We start from the raw sequence: 22,621 nt of genomic DNA on the forward strand, positions 1-22,621 counted from the left end.
TGAGATCGAACCCGAACCTCCTGGAGTGGAGAAAGATCTACAGCCGTGAGCTACTAAACTAAGTGTCATGGGTTCGCGACCTATGACACCCAGTGATATAAATTTAATGATTGAATTAGACCATTTACACAACCACATTTAATTGAGGTTTCTGGACAAATCAATCTCAATCCAATGTGCTGATGTAAATGGCCTTAATATTTGCTCATAACTTTCAGAAAAAAAATTAGTGAGCAAATATTTATTCATTAAAATTTTGTTTTCAAAATCTTGGAAATCAAAATTTAGTGATCATATGTTTTTTTATGAAAATTTTGGTATCAAGTGTTTCGTTAGCAAATATTTGGTCATCAAAATTCTGAAACTTAAAAATTGAGTGATCAAATATTTTGTTAACTAAATTCTTTGAAATCAAATACTTGTTCATCAAACTTTTGGAATCAAATATTTGGTTATCAAACTTTCGGAATCAATCTTTTATAATCAAATATTTGGTTATCAAAGTTTTCAAACAGATTAATTTGTCGTCAAATTTCTGGAATCAAAGTTTTAGAATCAAATATTTGGTCATCAATCTTTTAAAATCAAATATTTGGTCGTCTATCTTTTTGAATCAAACTTTTAGAATCAAATATTTCCTTATAAAACTTTTTAAATCAAATATTTGGTCATGAAACTTTTAAAATCAAATAATTGGTTGTCAAAATTTCCGAATCAAACTTTTATAATCAAATATTTGGTTATCACATTTTTTAAACCAAATATTTGTTTATCAAACTTTTGAAATCAAATATTTGGTGACGAAACTTTTGAAATCAAATATTTCGTTGTCAAAATTTTAGAATCAAACTTTTATAATCAAATATATAGTTATAAAACTTTTGAAATCAAATATTTCATTATCAAACTTTCGGAATCAAACTTTTATAATCAAATATTTGGTTGTCAAATTATTTAAATCAAATATTTAGTCACGAAACTTTTGAAATCAAATATTTGGTGACGAAACTTTTGAAATAAAATATTTCGTTGTCAAACTTTTGGAATCACACTTTTATAATCAAATATTTGGTTATAAAACTTTTGAAATGAAATATTTCGTTGTCAAACTTTCGGAATCAAACTTTTATAATCAAATATTTGATTATCAAACTTTTTAAATCAAATATTTCGTTGTCAAAATTTCGCAATCAAACTTTTATAATCAAATATCAAATATTTGGTTATCAAATTATTTAAATCAAATATTTGGTCACGAAACTTTTGAAATAAAATATTTGGTGACGAAACTTTCGAAATCAAATATTTCCTTGTCAAACTTTTGGAATGAAACTTTTAAAATCAAATATTTGGTTATAAAACTTTTGAAATGACATATTTCGTTGTCAAACTTACGGAATCAATCTTTTATAATCAAATATTTGATTATCAAACTTTTTAAATCAAATATTTCGTTGTCAAAATTTCGGAATCAAACTTTTATAATCAAATATCAAATATTTGGTTATCAAATTATTTAAATCAAATATTTGGTCACGAAACTTTTGAAATCAAATATTTGGTGACGAAACTTTTGAAATCAAATATTTCGTTGTCAAACTTTTGGAATCAAATTGCTGATACATAGGGGTTTAGTGATCAAATATTTCGTCATCAAAATTTTCGAATTAAAAAGTCACAAGTTTCATTAATAATATTTATCGAAAAGGCTCAAATGGCTCGTTTATTCAAGTGTTCACAAAAGCCGTAAAATTTTCAAATTTAATGGAAATGTTATCATATTCGAAAGATTCCTGGTTACTCTTCCGGGACACTTGTCCCACCTTTCCCTTCCTCAATCACTGGTTCAGTTTTGTTCCTGACGCTTTCAATTATTGCTCCTATTTTCTTGTCAGTTTCCTGTCTGTTTTCTTTTCAACAGGATTAAAGGAAAGTGAAATAGCTTCGCAGAGAATAATTTACTGGCTTTTGAAGTGACCAACAGTTAAACTACATAAAATTATTGTATAAACACATTTATCAATTACAATTTTTTTCTAACTTAATTCGACGATGTGTAACGAAAGCTCCTCTTGAGGAGTAAGTTTGTAAATTAAAGTTTTATGGGTATATAATATATTCAGTTATTATGCTTTTATTTATTTCCTTATTTGTGTTAGCGGTGTTAACGAATCTATAGAAAAGTGATCCTTTCTCTACTCTCGTTTCTGTAACTATTTCCTTTTATTTTTATAAAAGGTTTTCTTCAAAGCTCTTATTATAAGAGATAAGGATAAATTTGAATATACTTACATAAATTTGCATACATTTGGGGGTTTAATATGAAAATTTTTTTTTTCTAATTCAGCTATTTAATAAAAAATAATTAATGTAAAGAAATAATTTTTTTATTTACTATGTACTTATTTAATACACAGAAGAAAGCTTAGAAAAAGATGAAAATTCGGAAAATTTAATTTCCTTTTCAAACCATTTCATTATATTAAAAGCGCGGGAAAACTCACAGCATGTCACATTTACCACCAAAATATTCCCCACGAAAAATTCACCATTGTCACAGTGGCTGTCGTCGACGTGTGTTTTCAGCCAAGTGTTTCTTGAGAAAAAATGCCTTTTTCTCTGTAAATCCGCATTTAATTGTCCAATAAATAGCATCAACAATGAAATATCCATCTATTGTTGCGTTTATCTTATCAATAGTGGCTGTGTCTTGTGATGAACATTCACATACTGTGAGTATTTCCAGTCGGCAATCTCTGCTTTATGCTTTTTTATGTTTTTCCATTTTTCTCCCTTCCGGACACTACTTTTTTATTGTCTACTCTTTACTTTTCACAAATGTTATCAGTTTTCTAAGAAATCGCGTACTATGTGCTTGGTGTTGTGATGCTTTTTCTGCTTCGGCACCTTTTGGTGCTGCTGCAAGGGATGACTCAGTGCTGGGAGGTTTCCCGGAGATTTCACCGGAAATTTTGTCTTATTCCAGTATGAAGACCACGAAGAAGTGGTCCTGTGGATGAACACAGTTGGTCCCTACCAGAATCGCCAGGAGACTTATGCCTACTTTTCCCTTCCCTTCTGTGCTGGAACCAAACAGAGCATCGGACACTACCATGAGACCCTGTCGGAAGCTCTTCAGGGCGTGGAGCTGGAATTCAGTGGATATGACATCGACTTCAAGGGTAAGTTTATTCCCTTGGATGGCCTCACGCATGAGTTCGAGCATTTCGCAAAGCTTTTCCCACTTCCCTATTTCCTTTTTACGAATCATAACCGATTTGAACTAGTTCTGGATCGGTAACCTATTGGACCTAAGAGATCCTTATGGGACGGAAAGTAGAAAAACACGATGATAGGAGTTAAGAAAGGGAAGGCAATGTTTCTTCATATTTCCCGGAATAAGTATTCTGGGAAGGTGCAGGTCCTTTACCGATTCATAACCGATTTGAATTAGTTTAGTTTACTATAACGAGGATGACCATATTAAGCTTTTAATTATTAATCCAAGTGGGATAAAAGGATGGGAAGAATAACCCTTATAAAAATTCCAAAAATTAGAAACTTATGCCCTAGACACACTTACGACTTAAGCCGAGAGACGACTTAGTGGAAAATTATGGAAATGTGGATTAATCATTGTTTCGAATATAATTACGCTAAGCCGTCTCTCGGCTAATCCTCAGGTCTGTCGAGGCCCTTAGGGTGAGTTGGGGCCCAAATTGACTCAGACTGATCTTCGAAAATATTTAGCCTGTAAAATTCGGCAGTAAAGATTTAAACTAAACCATCCGGTGCCGGTCACAATCCTGAAGAGACAAAATCCCAATTGGGTCACAATCCCGAAAAGCCAAAATCTCAAAACACCAAAATCCCGAAAAGAACGAAATTATTCAAAGGATAATATGTGAAACAATTTTCCAAAATACAGAAAATTTCGAGTGTAAATGCGAAAATAACTATAGCACTTTTAAAACTTCGGGATTTTAGCTTTTGAGATTTTTGACTCATTCGGGATTTTTACCTTTTTAAGATTTTGGCTTTTCATGGTTTTGGCCAATTCGGAATTTCAGCTTTTCAGGATTTTGACTCATTTGAGATTTATTCAATTCGGGGTTTTGGCTTTTCCGGATTGAAGTTATTTCGGGATTTTAGCGTTCGTAATTTTGAATTTCGGGATTTTGCCATTCAGATTTTTGATCAGGAATCCAAACTTTCATACACTGAGGGCTCAAGATCATCAATTAGAAGTCCTTTGCATAAATTTCCTTTATCTAAAACGGTCTTCAGACTAGAGGTTTAGCCCAGTTCCCGTAGGTCTCAAAATCCTATATACCGTGCACTTTAATTGCTTTTTAGAGCCTAATAGGTTATTTATCTTTAATAATCCAATTCTAAGTTAAATTTTCCCAAGAAATCACGATTAATAAGAAATTAGAGCAGTTAAGCCATTTGGCTAAGCCTTAGGTCTGAAGCCCGTATAATTCTTTACTGCTAAATTTTACAGACTAAATACTCTCGAGGTTCAGCCTAAATCTATTTGGGCTGTAAAAATTGCCTTTCGACTCATAACTGATTTGAACTGGGTTAAGATAAAGAAAAACATTTGACTTACTGAACTCGTTTGATTCAAATGAATGTAAAATAAAACAAAACTAAGGAATGACAAAACAGATTTTCGTAAAAAATGCAAAAAAAATGGGGAAAAATTGCTGGAATTATATTGATCTTTTACCGATTAAAACCTGTTGATATTATTTTGAAATTCTTCTAATATTTTCCTATTACCTATTTGGATTAATGTAAATAAGGACGAAGACAGAAGACTTTACTTATAAATATCAGAATCCAGGGGTGACATGATGACTTATTTTCGATACTATCGACTGTCGTTTCTGAAATATTTAAACGATTGCTGTACTTCCTGTGACTAATATAGGTATTTATCAACAGAAGATAAATTTTTTAAGAATCTTTTAAGAATGTCACAATGAATGGCTCGGCAATGCGCAAAAAGTCGACATACTTTTAATCTAACAGATATAGATTTATCGATACTATCGATTCGATAGTGTCGAAAAGTTATCATTCCACCCTAAGCTTTATGCGAGAGTTTAACCTTCTCCAAAATCGTTACCGATTAGAATTTGGTACCGATTGCCTTCTTCGATATTTAATTGTCGGTCTTGCTAAGTCTAAATGGAGAACTTATCGACTTTTTTTTATATGGGACTAAAGTAAAGAAAAAAAAAATTTCAGGACAAAATGAACGAAATCTGAAGTTGGGTAAAATAGTGCAATTCGGAATCATTTCTATTTCAGAATTTGAGATTTTCTTACTGTTCCAGATGGGCAAAGAGAGAAAGAAGATTAGAAATGAGAAGAAGCCCTATACTCAAGAGTACTAATTCTTGGTTACTTTTTTCCTTTTCCCGTGTGAAGTGAAAAAAATCTCAAAAATCCAATTTAGAAACGACTAAAAATTACTCCATTTTACCATAAACAGAAACAATTCATTCATTTTTTTTATTAGCCGTTTGCCGTTACTGAGTTAGTGAGATTAGGACACCTAGGTTAGAATCCAAAGCCTTTTGATCCTTAGCCACTTCCAAAAAGTACTCGGAGTCGCTTCCGAAGCGTTCCCAGGAAGCAATGAATTTATGTCAGCTGGATTATCTCATCAAAATTGATAACTTTTCGACATTTTCGAATCGATAGTATTGATAAATCTATATCTATTAAATTAAGTGTATGTCGACTATTTATAGATTGTTGGGCCACTTATTGCGACATTCTTAAAAGAATCAGACTGTTGATAAACATCTACATATATTAGTTACATGAAGTATAGCTATCGTTCAAATTTTTCAAAATTGACAGTCGATAGTGTCGAAAATAAGTTATCATGTCACCCCAGGTTCTTATAAGTTCCAAAAGAAATTTTTGAAGGGCATGTTGGAATACAAAATGTTCTCCTTACCCATTTCTAAAACATTTCCAAGAAAGTAAGACATCAAAGGTTTAAATCTAGAGACAAGATACAGTCTTTAATTAGGGTCTGCCATTCGAATCTTGCCGATGAGGGCTAAAATAGTGCCTAAAGCTGGTGTTAATTAATAGCTCATCCGCAATCCAGAAAGAAATTACCACAAACATGATGCAAATTCTTTGCCGGTTCACAACCGATTCAAACTCAGTGTAATTTTTCCTGGAGGGGAATTCTGTAACGCTCTGGTAATGACATATGACAAATTGGGTTCAAATCTTAGGAGAGCTTTTTCGAAAATGCGATTCTGCAGCTGTGACATTGTCATTTCAGCTCACGTGGCATTGTCAGAAGTCACATATTTGAGATTTCTGGCAATTCAAATGACAATGAATTTTGTTAAACAAATCAACCAAGACGTACTTTATTTTCATAATTTCATCAAGTAAAGGGATTTCATTAAAAATTCAATGAATTGCATTTTCGAACTCATATGATATGACAAAAAAAGCTCGAATGGCATTGTCAGGTTTCGAACGCACGCGTGACAATGCCACGAAAATTACAGAATTCCCCTACTGGTTCCTATATTTTGTTTAACTTGAAGACGTCCCTGTAATCGTAAAATACGTAACCTCTTGACCGATTGATGCCCGATTCAAACGCGATTCCTAATCATTGCCAATTAAATCAAACTTTCGGGAACTGAGATCCTTTAAGACAACGAAAACTGCCCAGGTTTCTATTAAAGTTGAAGATTCCCCTGGAACCGTAGAATATGTTACCTCTCTTCTCTACCGATTGACAACCGATTACAGCTCTATCCCTTTTGACAATTAAATCCAAACATTCAGGAGATGAGATTCATTATAGTGCAACGAAAACTGCCCTGTTTCATGTTAAACTTGAAGACTTCCCTGAAACCGTAGAATACGTAACCTCTTTACCGATTCGTAATGAACTAGTTCAAGATGATTTAATAAGGCAAACAATTAAACATCTAAGGAATAAGGTCTTTAAAGATAGCGGAAACTTCCTTGGTTAACATACATAAGGTTCAAGACTTCCCTGAAACGTTCTTAAACGCTTAACCGTTTTACCGATTCAAACTCGTTCAGAAACATCTAAAAAACCAATATCCTTTAAGACTGCAGAATCCTCTTCGGTCCATATACTTAGTAAAATTTTTTAATAGATGACGTTCAAGACTCCCCTGTTTGCATGGTTGAACTCACCGAAGACAAGCTGAAGGCTTTCATTTATGCCACAAAGAATGATTACTGGTACCAAATGTACATTGACGGACTGCCCATTTGGGGCAAGGTGGGCGGCCTAGACGAGGCCACGGGTAAGTACTACATTTTCGCGCACAAACGCTTCGAGATCGGTTACAATGGCAAGCGAATTGTTGACGTGAACCTGAGTACGGAGCGAAAGGAGGTCCTTTCCGTTGGGAGCAAAATCCAGTTCACGTACGAGGTCAAATGGAAGCCAAGTCCAGTAAAGTTTGAAGATCGCTTCGACAAGTATCTGGATCCGAATTTCTTCCAACATCGGATCCATTGGTTTAGCATCTTCAATAGCTTCATGATGGTGATTTTCTTAGTGGGATTGGTATCGATGATCCTGATGCGAACGCTGCGGAAGGACTATGCGCGGTACAGCAAAGATGAGGAAATGGATGACATGGAACGTGATTTAGGGGATGAATATGGATGGAAACAGGTTCATGGAGATGTTTTCCGATCACCATCCAATACTCTTCTATTCTCTTCTCTCATCGGAGCCGGATATCAACTCACTTCAGTCGTTCTCTGTGTCATCATTTTCGCAATTCTTGGGGAACTCTATACAGAGTAAGTTCTTTGACTTCCTCATTGCCGTTCTGTTTTGACGCCTTTGAATTGACGCGCAACGTCTGAGAGATTAGTTCAATTGGGGAGACGATAAATTTGCGAGGTATCTCCCAAGAATCTCAAAATGCATGTACTAATGGGTAATGTTCCGTGTAGCCATTTATTCCAAAAGTAACTTCCAACAAATTCTGGTGATTTTCTCGCATTTCACAATGAGAGAGCACGTTATTTGGAATATTTAACACGTTGAAATATCAAATGAAGGTGTTTTCAAGTCACTTTCACACGACCATAAGTCAACAAAAGCAAATAGCGATGGAGTTGTTTGACCCAAAAAAGACTATCTTGGCATTTTTTGAAGTATCTTCGACAGGTGCGGAGATGCTCAAGACGGATTTTTTTCTGCACAGTCACAATTTTTGCTGAAGCGTTGAAGTGTAAAAAAGATTAAAGTTTCATGTGTAATTAACGACATGCCGATGTATTGCGAAAAAAACAAGAGAAAACTCAACTTGATTTTGATGTAAATTCAATTTGAAATTAAAACGGTAAACACAGTAATTTTCGACTTTGAAACATACTACTACGATTATCACAGGCACAACTTTCTAACTTTCTAATAATAATTATTATTATTATCTTATTGTTATTATTATTATTATATTATAAATCTCAAAAGTGTAATGATAATCGTAGTCGAATTCTACTGAGTAACAAATTACTACGATTATCACATGTAATGCCTAATACCACGACTACCGTTGTAATATTTCCAACGATAATCATAGCAAATAAAATAGCACATTTTTCTGACGAAAGTTGAATTTTACAACGATTACCATGAGAAATTTGTTGGCATAGCAAGTAGATATTCCACTGAGAACAAGTTACTACGATTATCATATGTAATGGAAGTATCACAATTATCACAGTAACATTTCCAATGATTATCATAGTAGAGAGCACATTTTTCAAAACAAATTTGAATTTTACAACGATTATCATTTAAAATTAGTTCACACTGAAAAAAATGATTCGGCGTTTTGTAGTTGTATTCTTAAAATTAAAACGGTGGATAATCGTAGTAATATTTCACTGAAAAAGAGTTTACTACGATAATTGTGTGCAATGGAATAACGCTTCAGCGATTATCATAGCAAAGAACACAATTTTGTAACGAAAGATAAATTTTACAACGATTATCATTTTGAAATAGTAAAAATGAATTAGAATTTTTTAATTGAATTCCGAACATTCCAACGGTTATTGCAGCAATCGTTTACTGTGAAAAAATATAACCATTATCATGTGTAATGCAGAAACACGATATCGTAGTAATATTTACAACGATTATCATAAAACAACGCAGTTTTCCAACGAATGTGGGATTTTACAACCATTATCATTTGAAATTAGTTGTCACATAAAAAATGTGTTGAAATGTCTTTGATGAATAATTAAAATAAGAAAAAGATAATCGTAGTAATATTCCACTGAGAAACAAATTACTACCATTATTACTACTATTATCGTGTGTTATGGGAGTAACACGGTTATCGTAATATTTTCAACGAATATCGTAGCAAAAATGAATTTTTCGACAGAAATTGAATTTTACAATGATTATCAATTTACGATTATTTCAATATTTTTACAAAAACATAGACGAGGATCCATGCTGTCTACAGCAATCTTTGTCTACGCTGCTACATCTCCCATCAACGGCTACTTTGGTGGTTCATTGTATGCTCGCCTGGGAGGCAAAGTGTGGATAAAACAGATGGTTCTGTCGGCCTTTCTCGTGCCAGTATTTGTGTGCGGAACGGCATTTTTCATCAATTTCATCGCGATCTATTATCACGCCTCACGAGCCATTCCTTTCGGAACAATGCTAGCCATCACGTGCATCTGCATCTTTGTGATTCTGCCACTGACACTGATTGGAACCGTTGTGGGGCGCAATCTAGACGGCCAACCCGATTATCCGTGTCGCGTGAATGCCGTTCCGAGACCCATTCCCGAGAAGAAGTGGTTTATGGAGCCACTAGTCATTATCCTTCTCGGTGGAGTCCTACCTTTTGGGTCCATCTTCATTGAAATGTGAGTAATACAAATCATACATTTTTATCCAACAATATTTTATTTACTTATTATATCCAGACGTGAGTTAAATGTGATAAAAAATTTGGATACTAAGTTCCATAATGTGTTTACTAAAAAAAAAGAACAAATTCGTGTTTTCAGAGCATTATCTAAAACAATTGAAAATTTTATCCAAGATCTACAAAAACAAAATAAAATCAATGAGAAAAAATCTTGATAACAGGCAGACTGCTTAATATTAGATCTACCATGTACTTTATCCAAGATTATCCAGCTAATAAATTTATCTTAAAATATTACAACTTTAATTGAATAATTAAAGATCTTTTTCTATGTCTTTAAACTTTTTTTTTAACACGTGGTCTTCATCTCAATAACACTGTTCTTTATCCAAGATTATCCAAGTGCTTACTAAAAAAAAGAACAAATTTATGTCTTCAGAGTATTATCCAAATCAATTGAAAATTTTATCCAAGAACTACAAAAGCAAAATAAAACCATTGAGATAAAAAAAAAATCTTGATAACAGGCAAAGATCGCTTAATATTAGATCTATTATGTACTTTGTCCAAAATTATTCAGCTAATAAATTTACCTTAAAATATTACAATTTTAATTGTCTAAAAACCTTTCTATGTGTTTAAACTTTTTTTTTTTAATAACACGTTGTCTTCATCTTAATAACACCATGTACTTTATCCAAGATTATCCAATTGAATAACTGATTTTAAAAGATAAAAATTTTGATGGTCTAATTAAATTTCAGATCTTTCTGTTTGTTTATTGTTGTTTTTTTACTTAAACCTCCTCATCTTAGTATTTTACTACGTATTTTATCCAAGATTATCCAAACAAACAACCGATCATTTCTTGATAGCCTGAGAACTTCTTTCAATTGAAAAACCTATTTTTAACTATTTCTATTGTAAATAATTATCCTGGATAATCAGCAAAGCTACATTATCCAGGATCTTGAAATTAAAATCTTTTAAGCTGAATACTGATGGTTACATCGTATCCGTGCTCTTTAGGTACTTCATCTTTACATCTTTCTGGGCATACAAAATCTACTACGTGTATGGATTTATGTTGCTGGTATTCCTCATTCTAATGGTAGTCACGGTCTGTGTTACAATTGTATGCACTTATTTCCTGCTAAATGCCGAGGACTACCGGTGGCAATGGACCAGTTTCCTTTCGGCAGCTTCAACGTCCATCTACGTCTACATTTATTCCTTCTATTATTTCTTCTTCAAGACAAAGTAATTACATTTTTTCTAGAAACTTTGTTAAGAATTTTGCTGAAGGATTCTTTTTTGTGATTTTCAGGATGTACGGCCTGTTCCAGACGACTTTCTACTTCGGCTACATGGCTCTGTTCAGTGGGGCTCTTGGGATAATGTGTGGAACAGTTGGATATATTGGGACAAATGTTTTTGTGCGAAAGATATATTCGAATGTGAAAATAGATTAGAAAAAAAATAAAATAAAAGAAAGAAAAACCATTTAGGAGGAGAAGGAGTGAGAGAAAACTAGTGAAAAAAGTATGAAAGGAAGAAATAATTATGGAAAGTGAGTATTTTTTTAAATGTATTCTTATATTGCAATTTTGAGGAATAATTTCAGAGGAGGATTTTTGATAGTTTTTTTTTTTTTTAAATAATTTTCTCTTTACCAAAATACCAACTCTTTACGCAGCCCCTCAAAGGGAGCTCGTGAGAAGGGAAAATGCTGCTGAAGTCACTCACAATTCTTATTTACCTCGATGGTTTGTGTCAGTTTATTATAATTACTTTTTTTTTAAATTTTATTATTAAAAAACAAACACACAGGTCCAACAAACGACACTGAAATAAATAATTATTTTGTGTAACTGATAGCAAGTATGTAAGAGAATTGAGGAAGAGATAATTAAAATTATTGATTACGACAAGTGAGCAAGAATTGTTCACATTCAATACTTAATATTTTTTTCAAGTAGGAGAGACTGTTGTAATTGAGAGAGAATAAATTTGTGACTGGTCTACGCAAAGATGAAGCACTTTGGCATCTCTCTTGGGTCCAGGGACGTTTTTGCCTCAATGGAAATCACAAAGTAGCGCGAGACGGTGATCTCTGACCCAGTGTGGCCACCTCCAATTTTGCTCCGTGACAGTGCGAAAATTTGATCTCGTTTGAATATTGGATTCATTCATTAGCAGAGTGCGCGAATTCTCTGAGGAGGAGGAGAAGAATTCAGGGTCCGACAATGATTTGGTTTCGCTTTTGTTTTAAACTTTTCAGCACAATCTGGTCTCAAACAAAATGGATTCTGCTGATACACCGTGGAAGGGCGAACACAGCGCTTAAAAACTCATAAGGCGTTATCGAAAGGTAAGTGTCACCTGATCCTCCTCAAACGTTTAAAAAATAGGCGTCTAATGCGGATCACCTGGCAGTCCTGATCCGACAGAAAAACCAGGTCAAGTGATATATCAGAAAGTGTCCTCTGAGACCTGTTCAAGAAAGAAATATAGTAAATGTCCTAATTCAAAACCATTTCCAGATGATTTAACTTTGACAGAAGATTCAACACATTAAGTTCATATTTTTTCTGAAGAGAATTACATAAATTTGCTCCTTGCTCTTCTAGAATGTTACTGTTTAGTGAAAATTCTTTAGATATAATTTGAAAACTTCCTAAATATAAGAAAAATATGCGAGTGTAATATTCTGTAAAAAGCAATCCTTTTCATGAATTTGAAGGATATTCAGCGATTTAAATGGAAAAACTAGAAAATCACAAGGGAAAAAGAAATAGGGATATAGTTTTTTTCTAGGAAAATCTTCCTTGAGTCCCCCTCCACAGAATGTCCTTTGACATTAACACCATACTAACATCTTACGATGTACTGTTATTTGGATAAAATATGTTTAATAAAATATTTCTTCTTATATCTTAAAGATTTTTAGTGGTGATGGCGAGAGAACTGGATTTCTTGAGTTGTCCACATGTTCAAAAGTAATTCAAATGCATAATTTCTGGGGATAATGGAAAGTTTTATGATCCTGTGATGTTCAGGAGAATATTTTTGTAAACGATGCAAGTCGTCCTATGCATCCTTTTAATAGATTTAAGGATATTTAGGGATTTCTGAGGAAAATCTGAAATACTTCAGGAAAAATGAGGAGATAGGGATATGGTTTGTTCCAGGAAAATTTTCCTTGAGTCCTCCTCTACACATCCTTGAGTCATCCTTTGACGCCAACATCCCAGGATGTACTATTTTTGAGAGAAAAACAAATTTCATAAAATATTTCTAACCAATTTCTTAAAGATTTTCATCTTAATCTAGCTCAGAAACTAGACGTGATAGATCATAACTTTCTTCGGAGTTATCACTCAGGAGACACCAAGGAATCCGAAAATACGGGTCATTTGAAATCACACGGAAAAAGTTTTCATTTTGTTGCACAATGTAATCAGTCGTACAAACGATTTAAGCAGATAGATTAGAGTTCCGTCTAAATATTGATGTGCAATTTTTTGTATCCGGTGAAATTTTTATAGTCAAAATGGGCCTCCGAATTGTCGATTCAATTTTTATACAGGAAGGCCCCGGACCCAACTTGTATAAAAATCGCCACTGAATTTCCATTTTCTTCTTGAGGAAAATCTAAGGTTTCTTCCACTATTTGAGGTGGGATTTTGAACCTAATAAGTGAGACATTATTTTTAACATAGTGGAAGAATCGCTTCGGTTTGTGTGTTAATCAGAAAAAAATCACAAATCTTGGACATCATTTTACAGTATCAAGCATGGGAGCTTTCCCCTACTTCAATATTTCTACATTTAAGTGCTCAATGTACAGAAATTACAAATACAATTACCATAAAATTCAAATTTCTGATGAAGTATGTGTAAATTTTTGCCCAAACTTTGTAAAAAGAACATCTGTAAAAATAATAAAAATCGTCTCAGCTTTGCAGTATGCTTGAACTCGCGACGTACATTATTATACCACAAAATTAGTTTCCCATGGTCATGTGCTCGAGCTCGGAGTAGTACTGTAATTTTATTTAAATCAATTTTGATAGTAAGAAATAAACCATTTATAAGCGGAACATTTTTGCTTTAACACTAAACCTACCGATCATTTTTGGTCGTTTTTTCTTAGCGCACTCCGTCAAAAGAGAAACCGCGATAGGGTAGGATACTCAACACATTTTTCTTGAAAAAGAGGCAAAAATTAAAATTGAAACACTGAAAAATATGTTACATTCATAATTTAAGATATTCATTAAGTTTGTTAGTGGCATTGTATCATTTAAATATGTGTTGATTGAAAAAAAAACAGTTTTCCAACAGGTCAATTTGACCGGGTCTTGGTAGGTTTAGTGTTAAATAAGATCAGATATATCCGAGATTTCAAAACATTTCACATGGAACTACACTGAGTCGCGGCATTATGCACTTCGGGATTATGCACCTGACGGAATTATGCACATACAAGTTTGCATACCATTGGAAGTCAATTTATGAAATCATTTTTGAAATACGCCTGAATGTATACTATGTTGCGACTTGGGAAATTTAAAAACAGTGCATCTTTTTCAGAATAAAACTTTAATGCCCAACGCACAATAACTTTTGTTTTGTAAACATGTTTTTGACATTTCTATGAGAGTGAGTGAGATCTAGGTCTAGTCATCTCGCTCACTCTTATGGGAAATTTTGAAAATATGTTTACAAACAAAAGTTATTGTGCGCTGGTCATAATTCTTTTTCTTTAAGGTAAAATTTGTAAATATTCTAACCATTTCTTGAAGAACTTTAGCTAAAAAGTACTGTTTGTTAATGCATTTCTTTTAAATAGTTGATTTTTTTTTGTTTTGACTACTTTTACTCCGCGCGAAATTGTTCTACGGCCGAATTATTCAAAAAAAAATCCCCTGTAGGTATGCAAATTTTCTCGATGCGTAATGCCATTTTGCATGTTTTTTTCGGTCCCGAAAATGTGCATAATCCCGGGACTGAGTGTAGAGTTCTCAAACCTTTGACCCCAGATAAACGTTATTAGGAATGATTCAAAATTTCAAGATCATTTTAGTGTATATACAAAATATCCGCGATGCGCTTTCGAGATATACAGGGAGTCCGCGTTGAGTGACAATGTGTTTGACCTCTACATCTAATACTGGATTCGCGAAGGAGGAGAGTTTAATTAAATGAAATGGTTAAAGAAAATTTAGAAAATCGGAATCGAATCTTCATGAAGATTCCCCCTACATGAGGTTCAGAAACCAGAAGCTAGTCAATTCCACAAGGAGAATCGACTTCTCTCACGAAATGAAAATCTTCTATCTCGGAATTCTATCTCGGAGATATCATCTTGAAGGAGGGGCGGGAAAATTAGGTAGCATAGACATTTTGAAGGGTAAAAAGTAGAGGAACGAGGAACTGTTACTTATTGCCATCACTATAGAGTTCGAGCAAAAAAAAAATAGAAAATAGAATAAAATTATGAATTTCATTATTCTAACTTTTATACATTTAAACGTTTAACCAATTAATCCTATTTATTTCATTTTTAATTTCCAATAAATAATGTGTAAAGATTTATTCTAAGATTATAAAATGGAAACAAAGTGCTATAACAGTGATAATAAAACGTTTGCTGAATAAGTGCAGAATATATAGAGAAAAATCTTCAGTTACAGAGAGAAAATTTTCACATTACAATGAGCAAATTTCTCACATCGGAAAATGAAGAAGTGTAAGCTTGAAGAAAAATCTTCTCACGTTTATGAAAAGCGTTTAGAATCTGGAATATACAAGGATTAAAATTCATTACTAATTCATCAATTATGTATTCAAGACCTTTGAATAAATAATTTAAAATCCCCACTATTAAAGTCGCTCTCTCAGATCTCCCTCAAACACTATTTTCCGCAATATTTTATTCTTCCTAAAAGTTTAGTTTTGTGATAAAGTTCGATGGACAACCATGCTGATATTTTATAAATGTATGTCCGAATATTTTAAAATAGTACAAGTGACAAGAATCAATTTCAATCAATTGGGTGCTGGAGAACTGATCTACTGAAGATCTTGGTCAGTTGGTGTCTGTGTCCCAGTGAGTTAACATCCCGCTGGAAAAACTCTTTAAAAGTGGGTCTATATAATTTTTTTTTACTCTAAAATCAGTGGGAATTTCCATAGAATAAAATATCTTGTGAACTTACAGATAATTTGTAAACGGAATCACAGTTCAGTGTTGCACATTGAGATCATAGTGCGTGCGTGAAAAATGTAAGATAGTGATCGTGTACATGCATTTTAATTAATTTGCACACTTCCTCTGATGGTCATCTGCCTAATTGGCCTTGAATCTATTGAACTCTGTCGCCCAATTGACCTGCATGACATCGCACAGCACCAATCTTCGTACGCACTCGATTTGGTTTATAGCCCCAATCACTGATTGTGGCCTCTTGAGACTCTCTGCAGTGACTTCCGAATTCTAGCTTTATGCACTGCTTCTTGCATCAATTTTGCCATGAGAATTTCTCAAGCTTCTCGAGTGTATCTAGAAAAATTTAGGAATCCCCCTCAATCACTGATCTCTTGAGTTGATTTAGGACTGTGGTCAGGAACGAAGATACTCCGACCATGGGAGTAGAAACCAATGGTAATCGCGTAAGTTACTTTCGCCTTTTTCGCTTTGCCACAAAATGGGAACTCCTCCTCATCTTCCTTGCCACGATCCTCGCTGCAATCAGTGCAGCCACAATGCCAATGATCATCGTCATCTTTGGAGAGTTTTCCACTATCCTCATCGAGAGGAAATTCTCAGTGGGCAACAGTTCAGAAACCTTTTTACTATGGGTCTTCGGTGGAGGGAAAGTCCTGTAAGGATCCTTTTCAAACTCTACCCTTAAGAACACCTCAGTCTCAATGAATGTATTTCCTTAGAAACAATGCCAGTTGGGAGGAGTCTAGAGTAGAAATCATCAATGATTCGGAATCCTATCTTATTTGGTTGAGTATCATGGCGGCAGTTCAGTTCGTCGCAAGTGTCCTTTTCGTAGATATCTTCAATTACACTGCCTTGAGGCAAATCACAAGGATCAGGGTGAAGTTTTTCCAGGCGATGGTGAGGCAAGAAATGGCATGGTATGATAACACTAGCGACAACAACTTCGCATCTCGACTTACAGAGTAAGGTTCCTCGAATACCCTTCAACAAACGATCCTAAGACCCTTCCTTTTTTTCAGTGATATCGACAAAATCCGAGATGGAATATCAGAAAAACTCGGAATGTTCCTCATGTTGATGCTAACCTTCACAATTTGCATCATAGTATCTCTGGTTTTGGGATGGAAGCTGTCCTTGGTTATCCTAGCTTGCCTCCCAGTACTAATCGTCTGCAATTTCTTCGTCCTTAAGGTTTGTTTCCATCAAACACAGAAACATTCTCCTCTAACTTATACCTTTCCCTCAGTTCCAAAGTGCCTTGACAACCAAAGAACTGGATGCATACTCCAATGCTGGAGCGGTCGCAGAAGAAGTCCTTAGCTCAATTCGAACCGTTGTGGCATTCGGTGGGGAAGAAAAGGAAGCAGAACGATATGCCAAACGTCTGAAACCCGCCCAAAAAGCAGGAAGGAGAAAAGGAGCGTTTTCAGGGCTTGGAGAAGGATTGCTGAGGATGTTCTCCTACAGCATAAACTCTCTAGCTTTCTGGTACGGTATAACTTTGATCCTAGACGATAGAAACAAGGAAGTAAAAGAATACAACCCTGCAATCCTAATGATTGTGAGTACCATTTAAAATTAAGGAAACTTCCTCCCCTTCAAGCATGTTCTGTACACTTCAAGGTTTTCTTCGGAATCTTGGTCGGATCGGAGAACATGGCCAAAGCAGGGCCCTTCCTTGAAGCTTTCGCCACAGCTCGAGCTTCAGCCTATAGTGTCTTCAAGATCATCGACCGGGAATCAGCAATTGATCCGATGTCGGGAAATGGAAAGATCATCAATACCGGTATGAAAGGGGACGTTGAGTTCAAAGGTGTGAGCTTCCACTACCCCTCCAGACCAGATGTTCCCACACTTCGGAACCTAAATATCGGAGTTTCTTCTGGACAAACAATTGCCTTAGTAGGGCATTCAGGATGCGGGAAGTCTACAATATTACAACTACTCCAAAGGTTCTACGACCCGAACGAAGGGAAGATCTGTGTTGATGGATACGATATCCGGCTTTTGAACACTTCATGGCTTCGATCCAACATCGCAGTCGTTGGACAGGAACCCGTGCTCTTTGCCACATCTGTCAAGGAGAACATCCGCTGTGGAAAACCTGAAGCAACGCAGAAGGAGATTGAAAATGCAGCTAAGTCATCTGGAGTTCATGATTTCATAATCAGCTTGCCAGATGTAAGATTCACTTCCCATTCCTTCAACGACAACATTTTAAACTTTAATAAACACAATTTTCTTTAGGGATATGATACACAAGTTGGAGAACTCGGTGCGCAGATGTCCGGTGGTCAGAAGCAGAGGATAGCCATTGCTAGGGCCCTGATTCAGAACCCTAAAATCCTTCTGCTTGATGAAGCAACATCAGCCCTTGATTCCCAAACTGAAAAACTAGTTCAAGACACCCTCGAAAGAGCATCCAAGGGTCGCACAACAATTATAGTAACGCATCGCTTATCAAGCATTCGAAAAGCCGACAGGATCGTTCTAATGGATCGAGGGGTTGTCCTGGAAGATGGAACCCATTTTGACTTGATGAAGCTTCAGGGAAAATACTACAACTTAGTCAGGGCTGATTCTCTCCAAAACGCCCAAGTAGACAATGTTGCAGTTGAGAAGGAAGCAGATGAGAAGAAGAAGAAACGAGATAGCAAAGGGCGTGACCTATTGAAATTTGACAATCACGTTCACTTTGAAGAGAACGCTCTCAAAGCTATCACAAATGGTGACCGAGATGAGAAAATCAACTCTTTCAGAATATTCGTAAGGATCCTCAAATTGACCCGATCTGAATGGTGTTATCTGTTTTTGGGAGCTATCTCTGCGGGTTTAATCGGAATGTCCTACACGGCATTTGCTATCCTTCTTGGAGATATCTACGGAGCCCTGTCTATTGAGAATGCAGATGAAGTTCAAGCAGAAACAAACATCTTATGCGTTGCATTTTTAATAGTTGGAATCATTACAGCTACTAGTTGCTTCCTGCAGAACTTTATGTTCAATACTACAGGAGTCAACCTAACCACAAGGCTTCGTTCAAGGGCATTCAAGTCGATCATGCGTCAGGAGATGGCCTGGTTCGATCAAGATATAAATTCAGTAGGAGCTCTTACAGCACGTCTTTCGGGTGATGCTGCCAACGTTAGGTCAGCTGTAGGACCTCCAATTGGAGGTATCATACAGGCCATTACTACCCTTGTTGTAGGTGTTAGCGTCGCCATGGTATACTCCTGGAAACTTGCTTTGGTTTGCATGTGCTTCGTCCCACTAGTTTTGGGTTCGGTCATTTTTGAAGCAAAGTAAGTTGAACAAGTTACAAGCCTTGTATTTACTATATATTCACTTGTAATCCAGGTTCATGACAACGAGCTTTATGGCAGAGAAGAAGGCCATAGAGGAAGCTACGAAGATCGCTACAGAAGCCCTATTGAACATCAGAACTGTCGCGAGTTTACGTCAAGAGGGTAGTATGGTTTCGAGGTATTCCAAGGAGATACAGAAGGTTGAGAAGTCCGTAAAGAGGAAGCTTATGTTCAGAGGTTCGGTATTTTCCGTCGGTCAATCAGCCCCTATGTTCGCCTACGCCATAGCACTCTACTACGGAGGAGTGCTAGTGGCAAACGAGGGATTGGCTTACCAGAATTTGATAAAGTAAGTCTTAGTACTTCTTACAAGGAAGCATAGTAAACAAAAGATTTCTTTCAGGGTATCGGATTCCTTGCTGTACGCTGCTATGATGTTGGGGCAGTCTCTGGCTTTTGTCCCTAGTCTTACTGCTGCATTCTTGGCAGCTCATCGGTTGTTCCAAATCATCGACCGTATGCCTGTTATTCAATCACCAAAGGACATCAACGATAACAAGAGGCAGGAATACGAAAGTACCGTCACGTATGCTGCCGTTGAGTTTAGTTACCCAACTCGAAGCGAAGTTCCTGTTCTCCAAGGCTTAGATCTTAAGGTTCTAAGTGGGAAAACTGTGGCCCTTGTTGGCCCTTCAGGATGCGGAAAGTCCACTTGTGTTCAACTTCTTCAACGTTTCTATGATCCTGACAACGGAAGGATCGTAAGAGTTATCAAGTTTAGCGTACAAAGATTATCATTTCAAGTATGTTTATTTTTCAGTTCCTCAACTCCGACGAGATTTCCAGCGAGATTGGTATCCCAGATTTACGTGGAAAGATCGGGATTGTGTCTCAAGAACCCGTCCTTTTTGACAAGACCATTGCCGAGAACATTGCTTACGGAGATAATTCCCGAGATGTCTCCATGGCTGAAGTTATGGAAGCAGCGAAAACTGCAAACATCCATAGCTTCATATCATCCCTCCCACTGGGCTATGACACAAATTTAGGCACCAAAGGTACCCAGCTATCTGGTGGTCAGAAACAGAGAATTGCCATTGCCAGAGCCCTAGTTCGCAATCCAAAAATCCTTCTCCTGGATGAAGCAACATCAGCTTTGGATGCCGAAAGCGAACAAATCGTCCAACAGGCTCTTGAACTCGCAAAATCCGGAAGAACTTGCCTAATAATTGCTCACCGTCTGTCCACTATTCAAAACGCCGACATAATCTGTGTTATTAGAGGGGGAAAGGTCGCTGAACAGGGCACCCACGAAGAACTTTTGGCCCGCGGTGGTTTCTACTCATTGCTCTACAACACCCAACCAATTAGTAATTAGATGGACCGCATGGTGAGAAGTGAATTCAAGATTGCATGCTCTTGGACACTCTAAAGCCTCTCCTCACTGTCTTTTGTTATTAAATTAAACTTATTACAAGATACTTGATGGTGTTTTAATTTTTCACGCAGTTTATCATTATTTTTGGCAAAACTTGTTGAGCTCAAGACAATAGCACCCTTAAAATATGTTGCACTACATGTCCATCAAGTGCTAAAGTTGCATTAATATGATCTCTGGTTAATTATATGAGAAGCGACTACGAAATTCGTGTTCAAAAAGATTTTCTGTGTTTTTTTTGACAATTGAAAACTTGTTTTATCTTGTGGGAGATGTGATTTTATTTAATACAATTTCAATTTGTTGAGTTGAGAAAATAATTAAAAATATTCAGGTAAATGAATTATGACTATTGTAAATTAAACTCAAAAACTATTTTGAAAGGGCGTGGATCTTGGGAAAAACTAGTTATTTTTCTCCTTTTTAAGTAGAATTGGACTTTATCATGATATGATTTAGCTTGAGAAACCAATTGTGAAGCTAAATTACATCATAATAAGCCTCAATTCCTTTTATAGGAGAAGAAGCTAAATTTCAAAGGTAGGGGAAAGTGATCATGCTTGATACGATCCAAGCTTGATAATACCTATTTTTTCCTATGTTAATCAAGAGTTATGACTCATCACAATATATTTCAATAGCTGGTGCTAAGCCTCACATTTCCTAAAAAAAATTAGGATCCTTGCTCTTTTTCCTAGTTTCAGGAAGCAAAAATCAAAAATAGGCCCAAAACTGTAATTTCGATACATGATATTTCATAAGTATTTCTTAATTAATGTCGCTGTACATGAAAACTACTATCATAGGCACATAGAGGGTTCATCAGTACTAATATTTTTGTAAAAATATTTTTAATTGTTGGACACTGTTTTTGTGGGTGCGGTAACAAATTCATAAATTCTACTTGTGTCCATCCTATATTCTAAGAAGGGTCCATGAATGATAATTTTAATGAGGCAACTATATCATTAGATGTGATTATTCCATAATTACACATATTGCAATCAGCCAATGAATTTTAAGGTTGCAGAATGACATTTTCATGGACTCAAAGTGAAAAAATGGTTTTCGCTAGCGCCCTAATGTCATAAAAACATGGCTTAGAAAAATTACATAAAAGTGATTTTAAAACTAATAACCAGTCATATAAACGATTTAAGCAGATAGATTAGAGTTCCGTCTAAATATTGATGTGCAATTTTTTGTATCCGGTGAATTTTTTGCAGTGAAAATGGGCCTCCGAATTGTCGAATCAATTATTATACAGGAAGGCCCCGGACCCAACTTGTATAAAAATCGCCACTGAATTTCCATTTTCTTCTTGAGGAAAATCTAAGGATTTCCAGGAACTATTTGAGGTGGAATTATGAACCTAATAAGTGAGACATTTCTTTGTCATAGTGCAAGAATCGCTTCGGTTTGTGAGTTAATCAGAAAATAATCACAAACCTTGGACATCATTTTACAGTATCAAGCATGGTCACTTTCCCCTACCCCGATTCAAAAATTCCCCAATTAAGAATTAGAAGCAAGTTTTTCTTAATAGAAGTCTTGAAGAATTCTCTAAATAGGGCGTTATAGAACCAAAATTCCTATAATATGCTTATAGTGCTTTTAGTTCCGTAATGGGGCTATTAAAAGTAACGTGGCGCAGTTTTAAGGGATTTAAGACCTCCAGGAATTTCAATGCATTACA

At 35.4% G+C, this 22,621-nt stretch overlaps 2 protein-coding genes across 4 annotated transcripts; both read left to right on the forward strand.

Annotated features, from left to right (window-relative positions):
* The first annotated feature begins 2,546 nt into the window (after window positions 1-2,546).
* On the forward strand, window positions 2,547-11,879 carry LOC129804650 (transmembrane 9 superfamily member 3). Of its 2 annotated transcripts, XR_008752011.1 has the most exons (7): window positions 2,547-2,732; window positions 2,987-3,182; window positions 7,179-7,839; window positions 9,505-9,939; window positions 10,974-11,204; window positions 11,272-11,514; window positions 11,641-11,879. XR_008752011.1 is itself a non-coding variant. In XM_055852178.1 (6 exons), the coding sequence occupies exons 1-6, from the start codon at window positions 2,661-2,663 to the stop codon at window positions 11,414-11,416; spliced, it is 1,740 nt and encodes a 579-aa protein (XP_055708153.1). In that variant the 5' UTR covers window positions 2,547-2,660; the 3' UTR covers window positions 11,417-11,879. The 2 variants fall into 2 exon arrangements, 1 of the variants encoding a protein (XP_055708153.1); XM_055852178.1 differs by having other exon boundaries at window positions 11,272-11,879.
* A 3,893-nt stretch (window positions 11,880-15,772) lies between these two features.
* Window positions 15,773-20,968, forward strand: LOC129804645 (multidrug resistance protein homolog 65-like). Of its 2 annotated transcripts, XM_055852143.1 has the most exons (11): window positions 15,773-16,094; window positions 16,171-16,235; window positions 16,565-16,834; window positions 16,899-17,144; window positions 17,202-17,373; window positions 17,429-17,743; window positions 17,806-18,363; window positions 18,430-19,484; window positions 19,540-19,836; window positions 19,891-20,248; window positions 20,308-20,968. In XM_055852143.1, coding segments are annotated over exons 2-11 (3,831 nt in total). In that variant the 5' UTR covers window positions 15,773-16,094; window positions 16,171-16,233; the 3' UTR covers window positions 20,866-20,968. The 2 variants fall into 2 exon arrangements, with proteins under 2 accessions (XP_055708118.1, XP_055708117.1); XM_055852142.1 differs by having other exon boundaries at window positions 15,773-16,235.
* Window positions 20,969-22,621: the final 1,653 nt, after the last annotated feature.

This window comes from Phlebotomus papatasi, chromosome 2 (assembly GCF_024763615.1).
Source record: "Phlebotomus papatasi isolate M1 chromosome 2, Ppap_2.1, whole genome shotgun sequence".
Taxonomy (NCBI): domain Eukaryota; kingdom Metazoa; phylum Arthropoda; class Insecta; order Diptera; family Psychodidae; genus Phlebotomus; species Phlebotomus papatasi.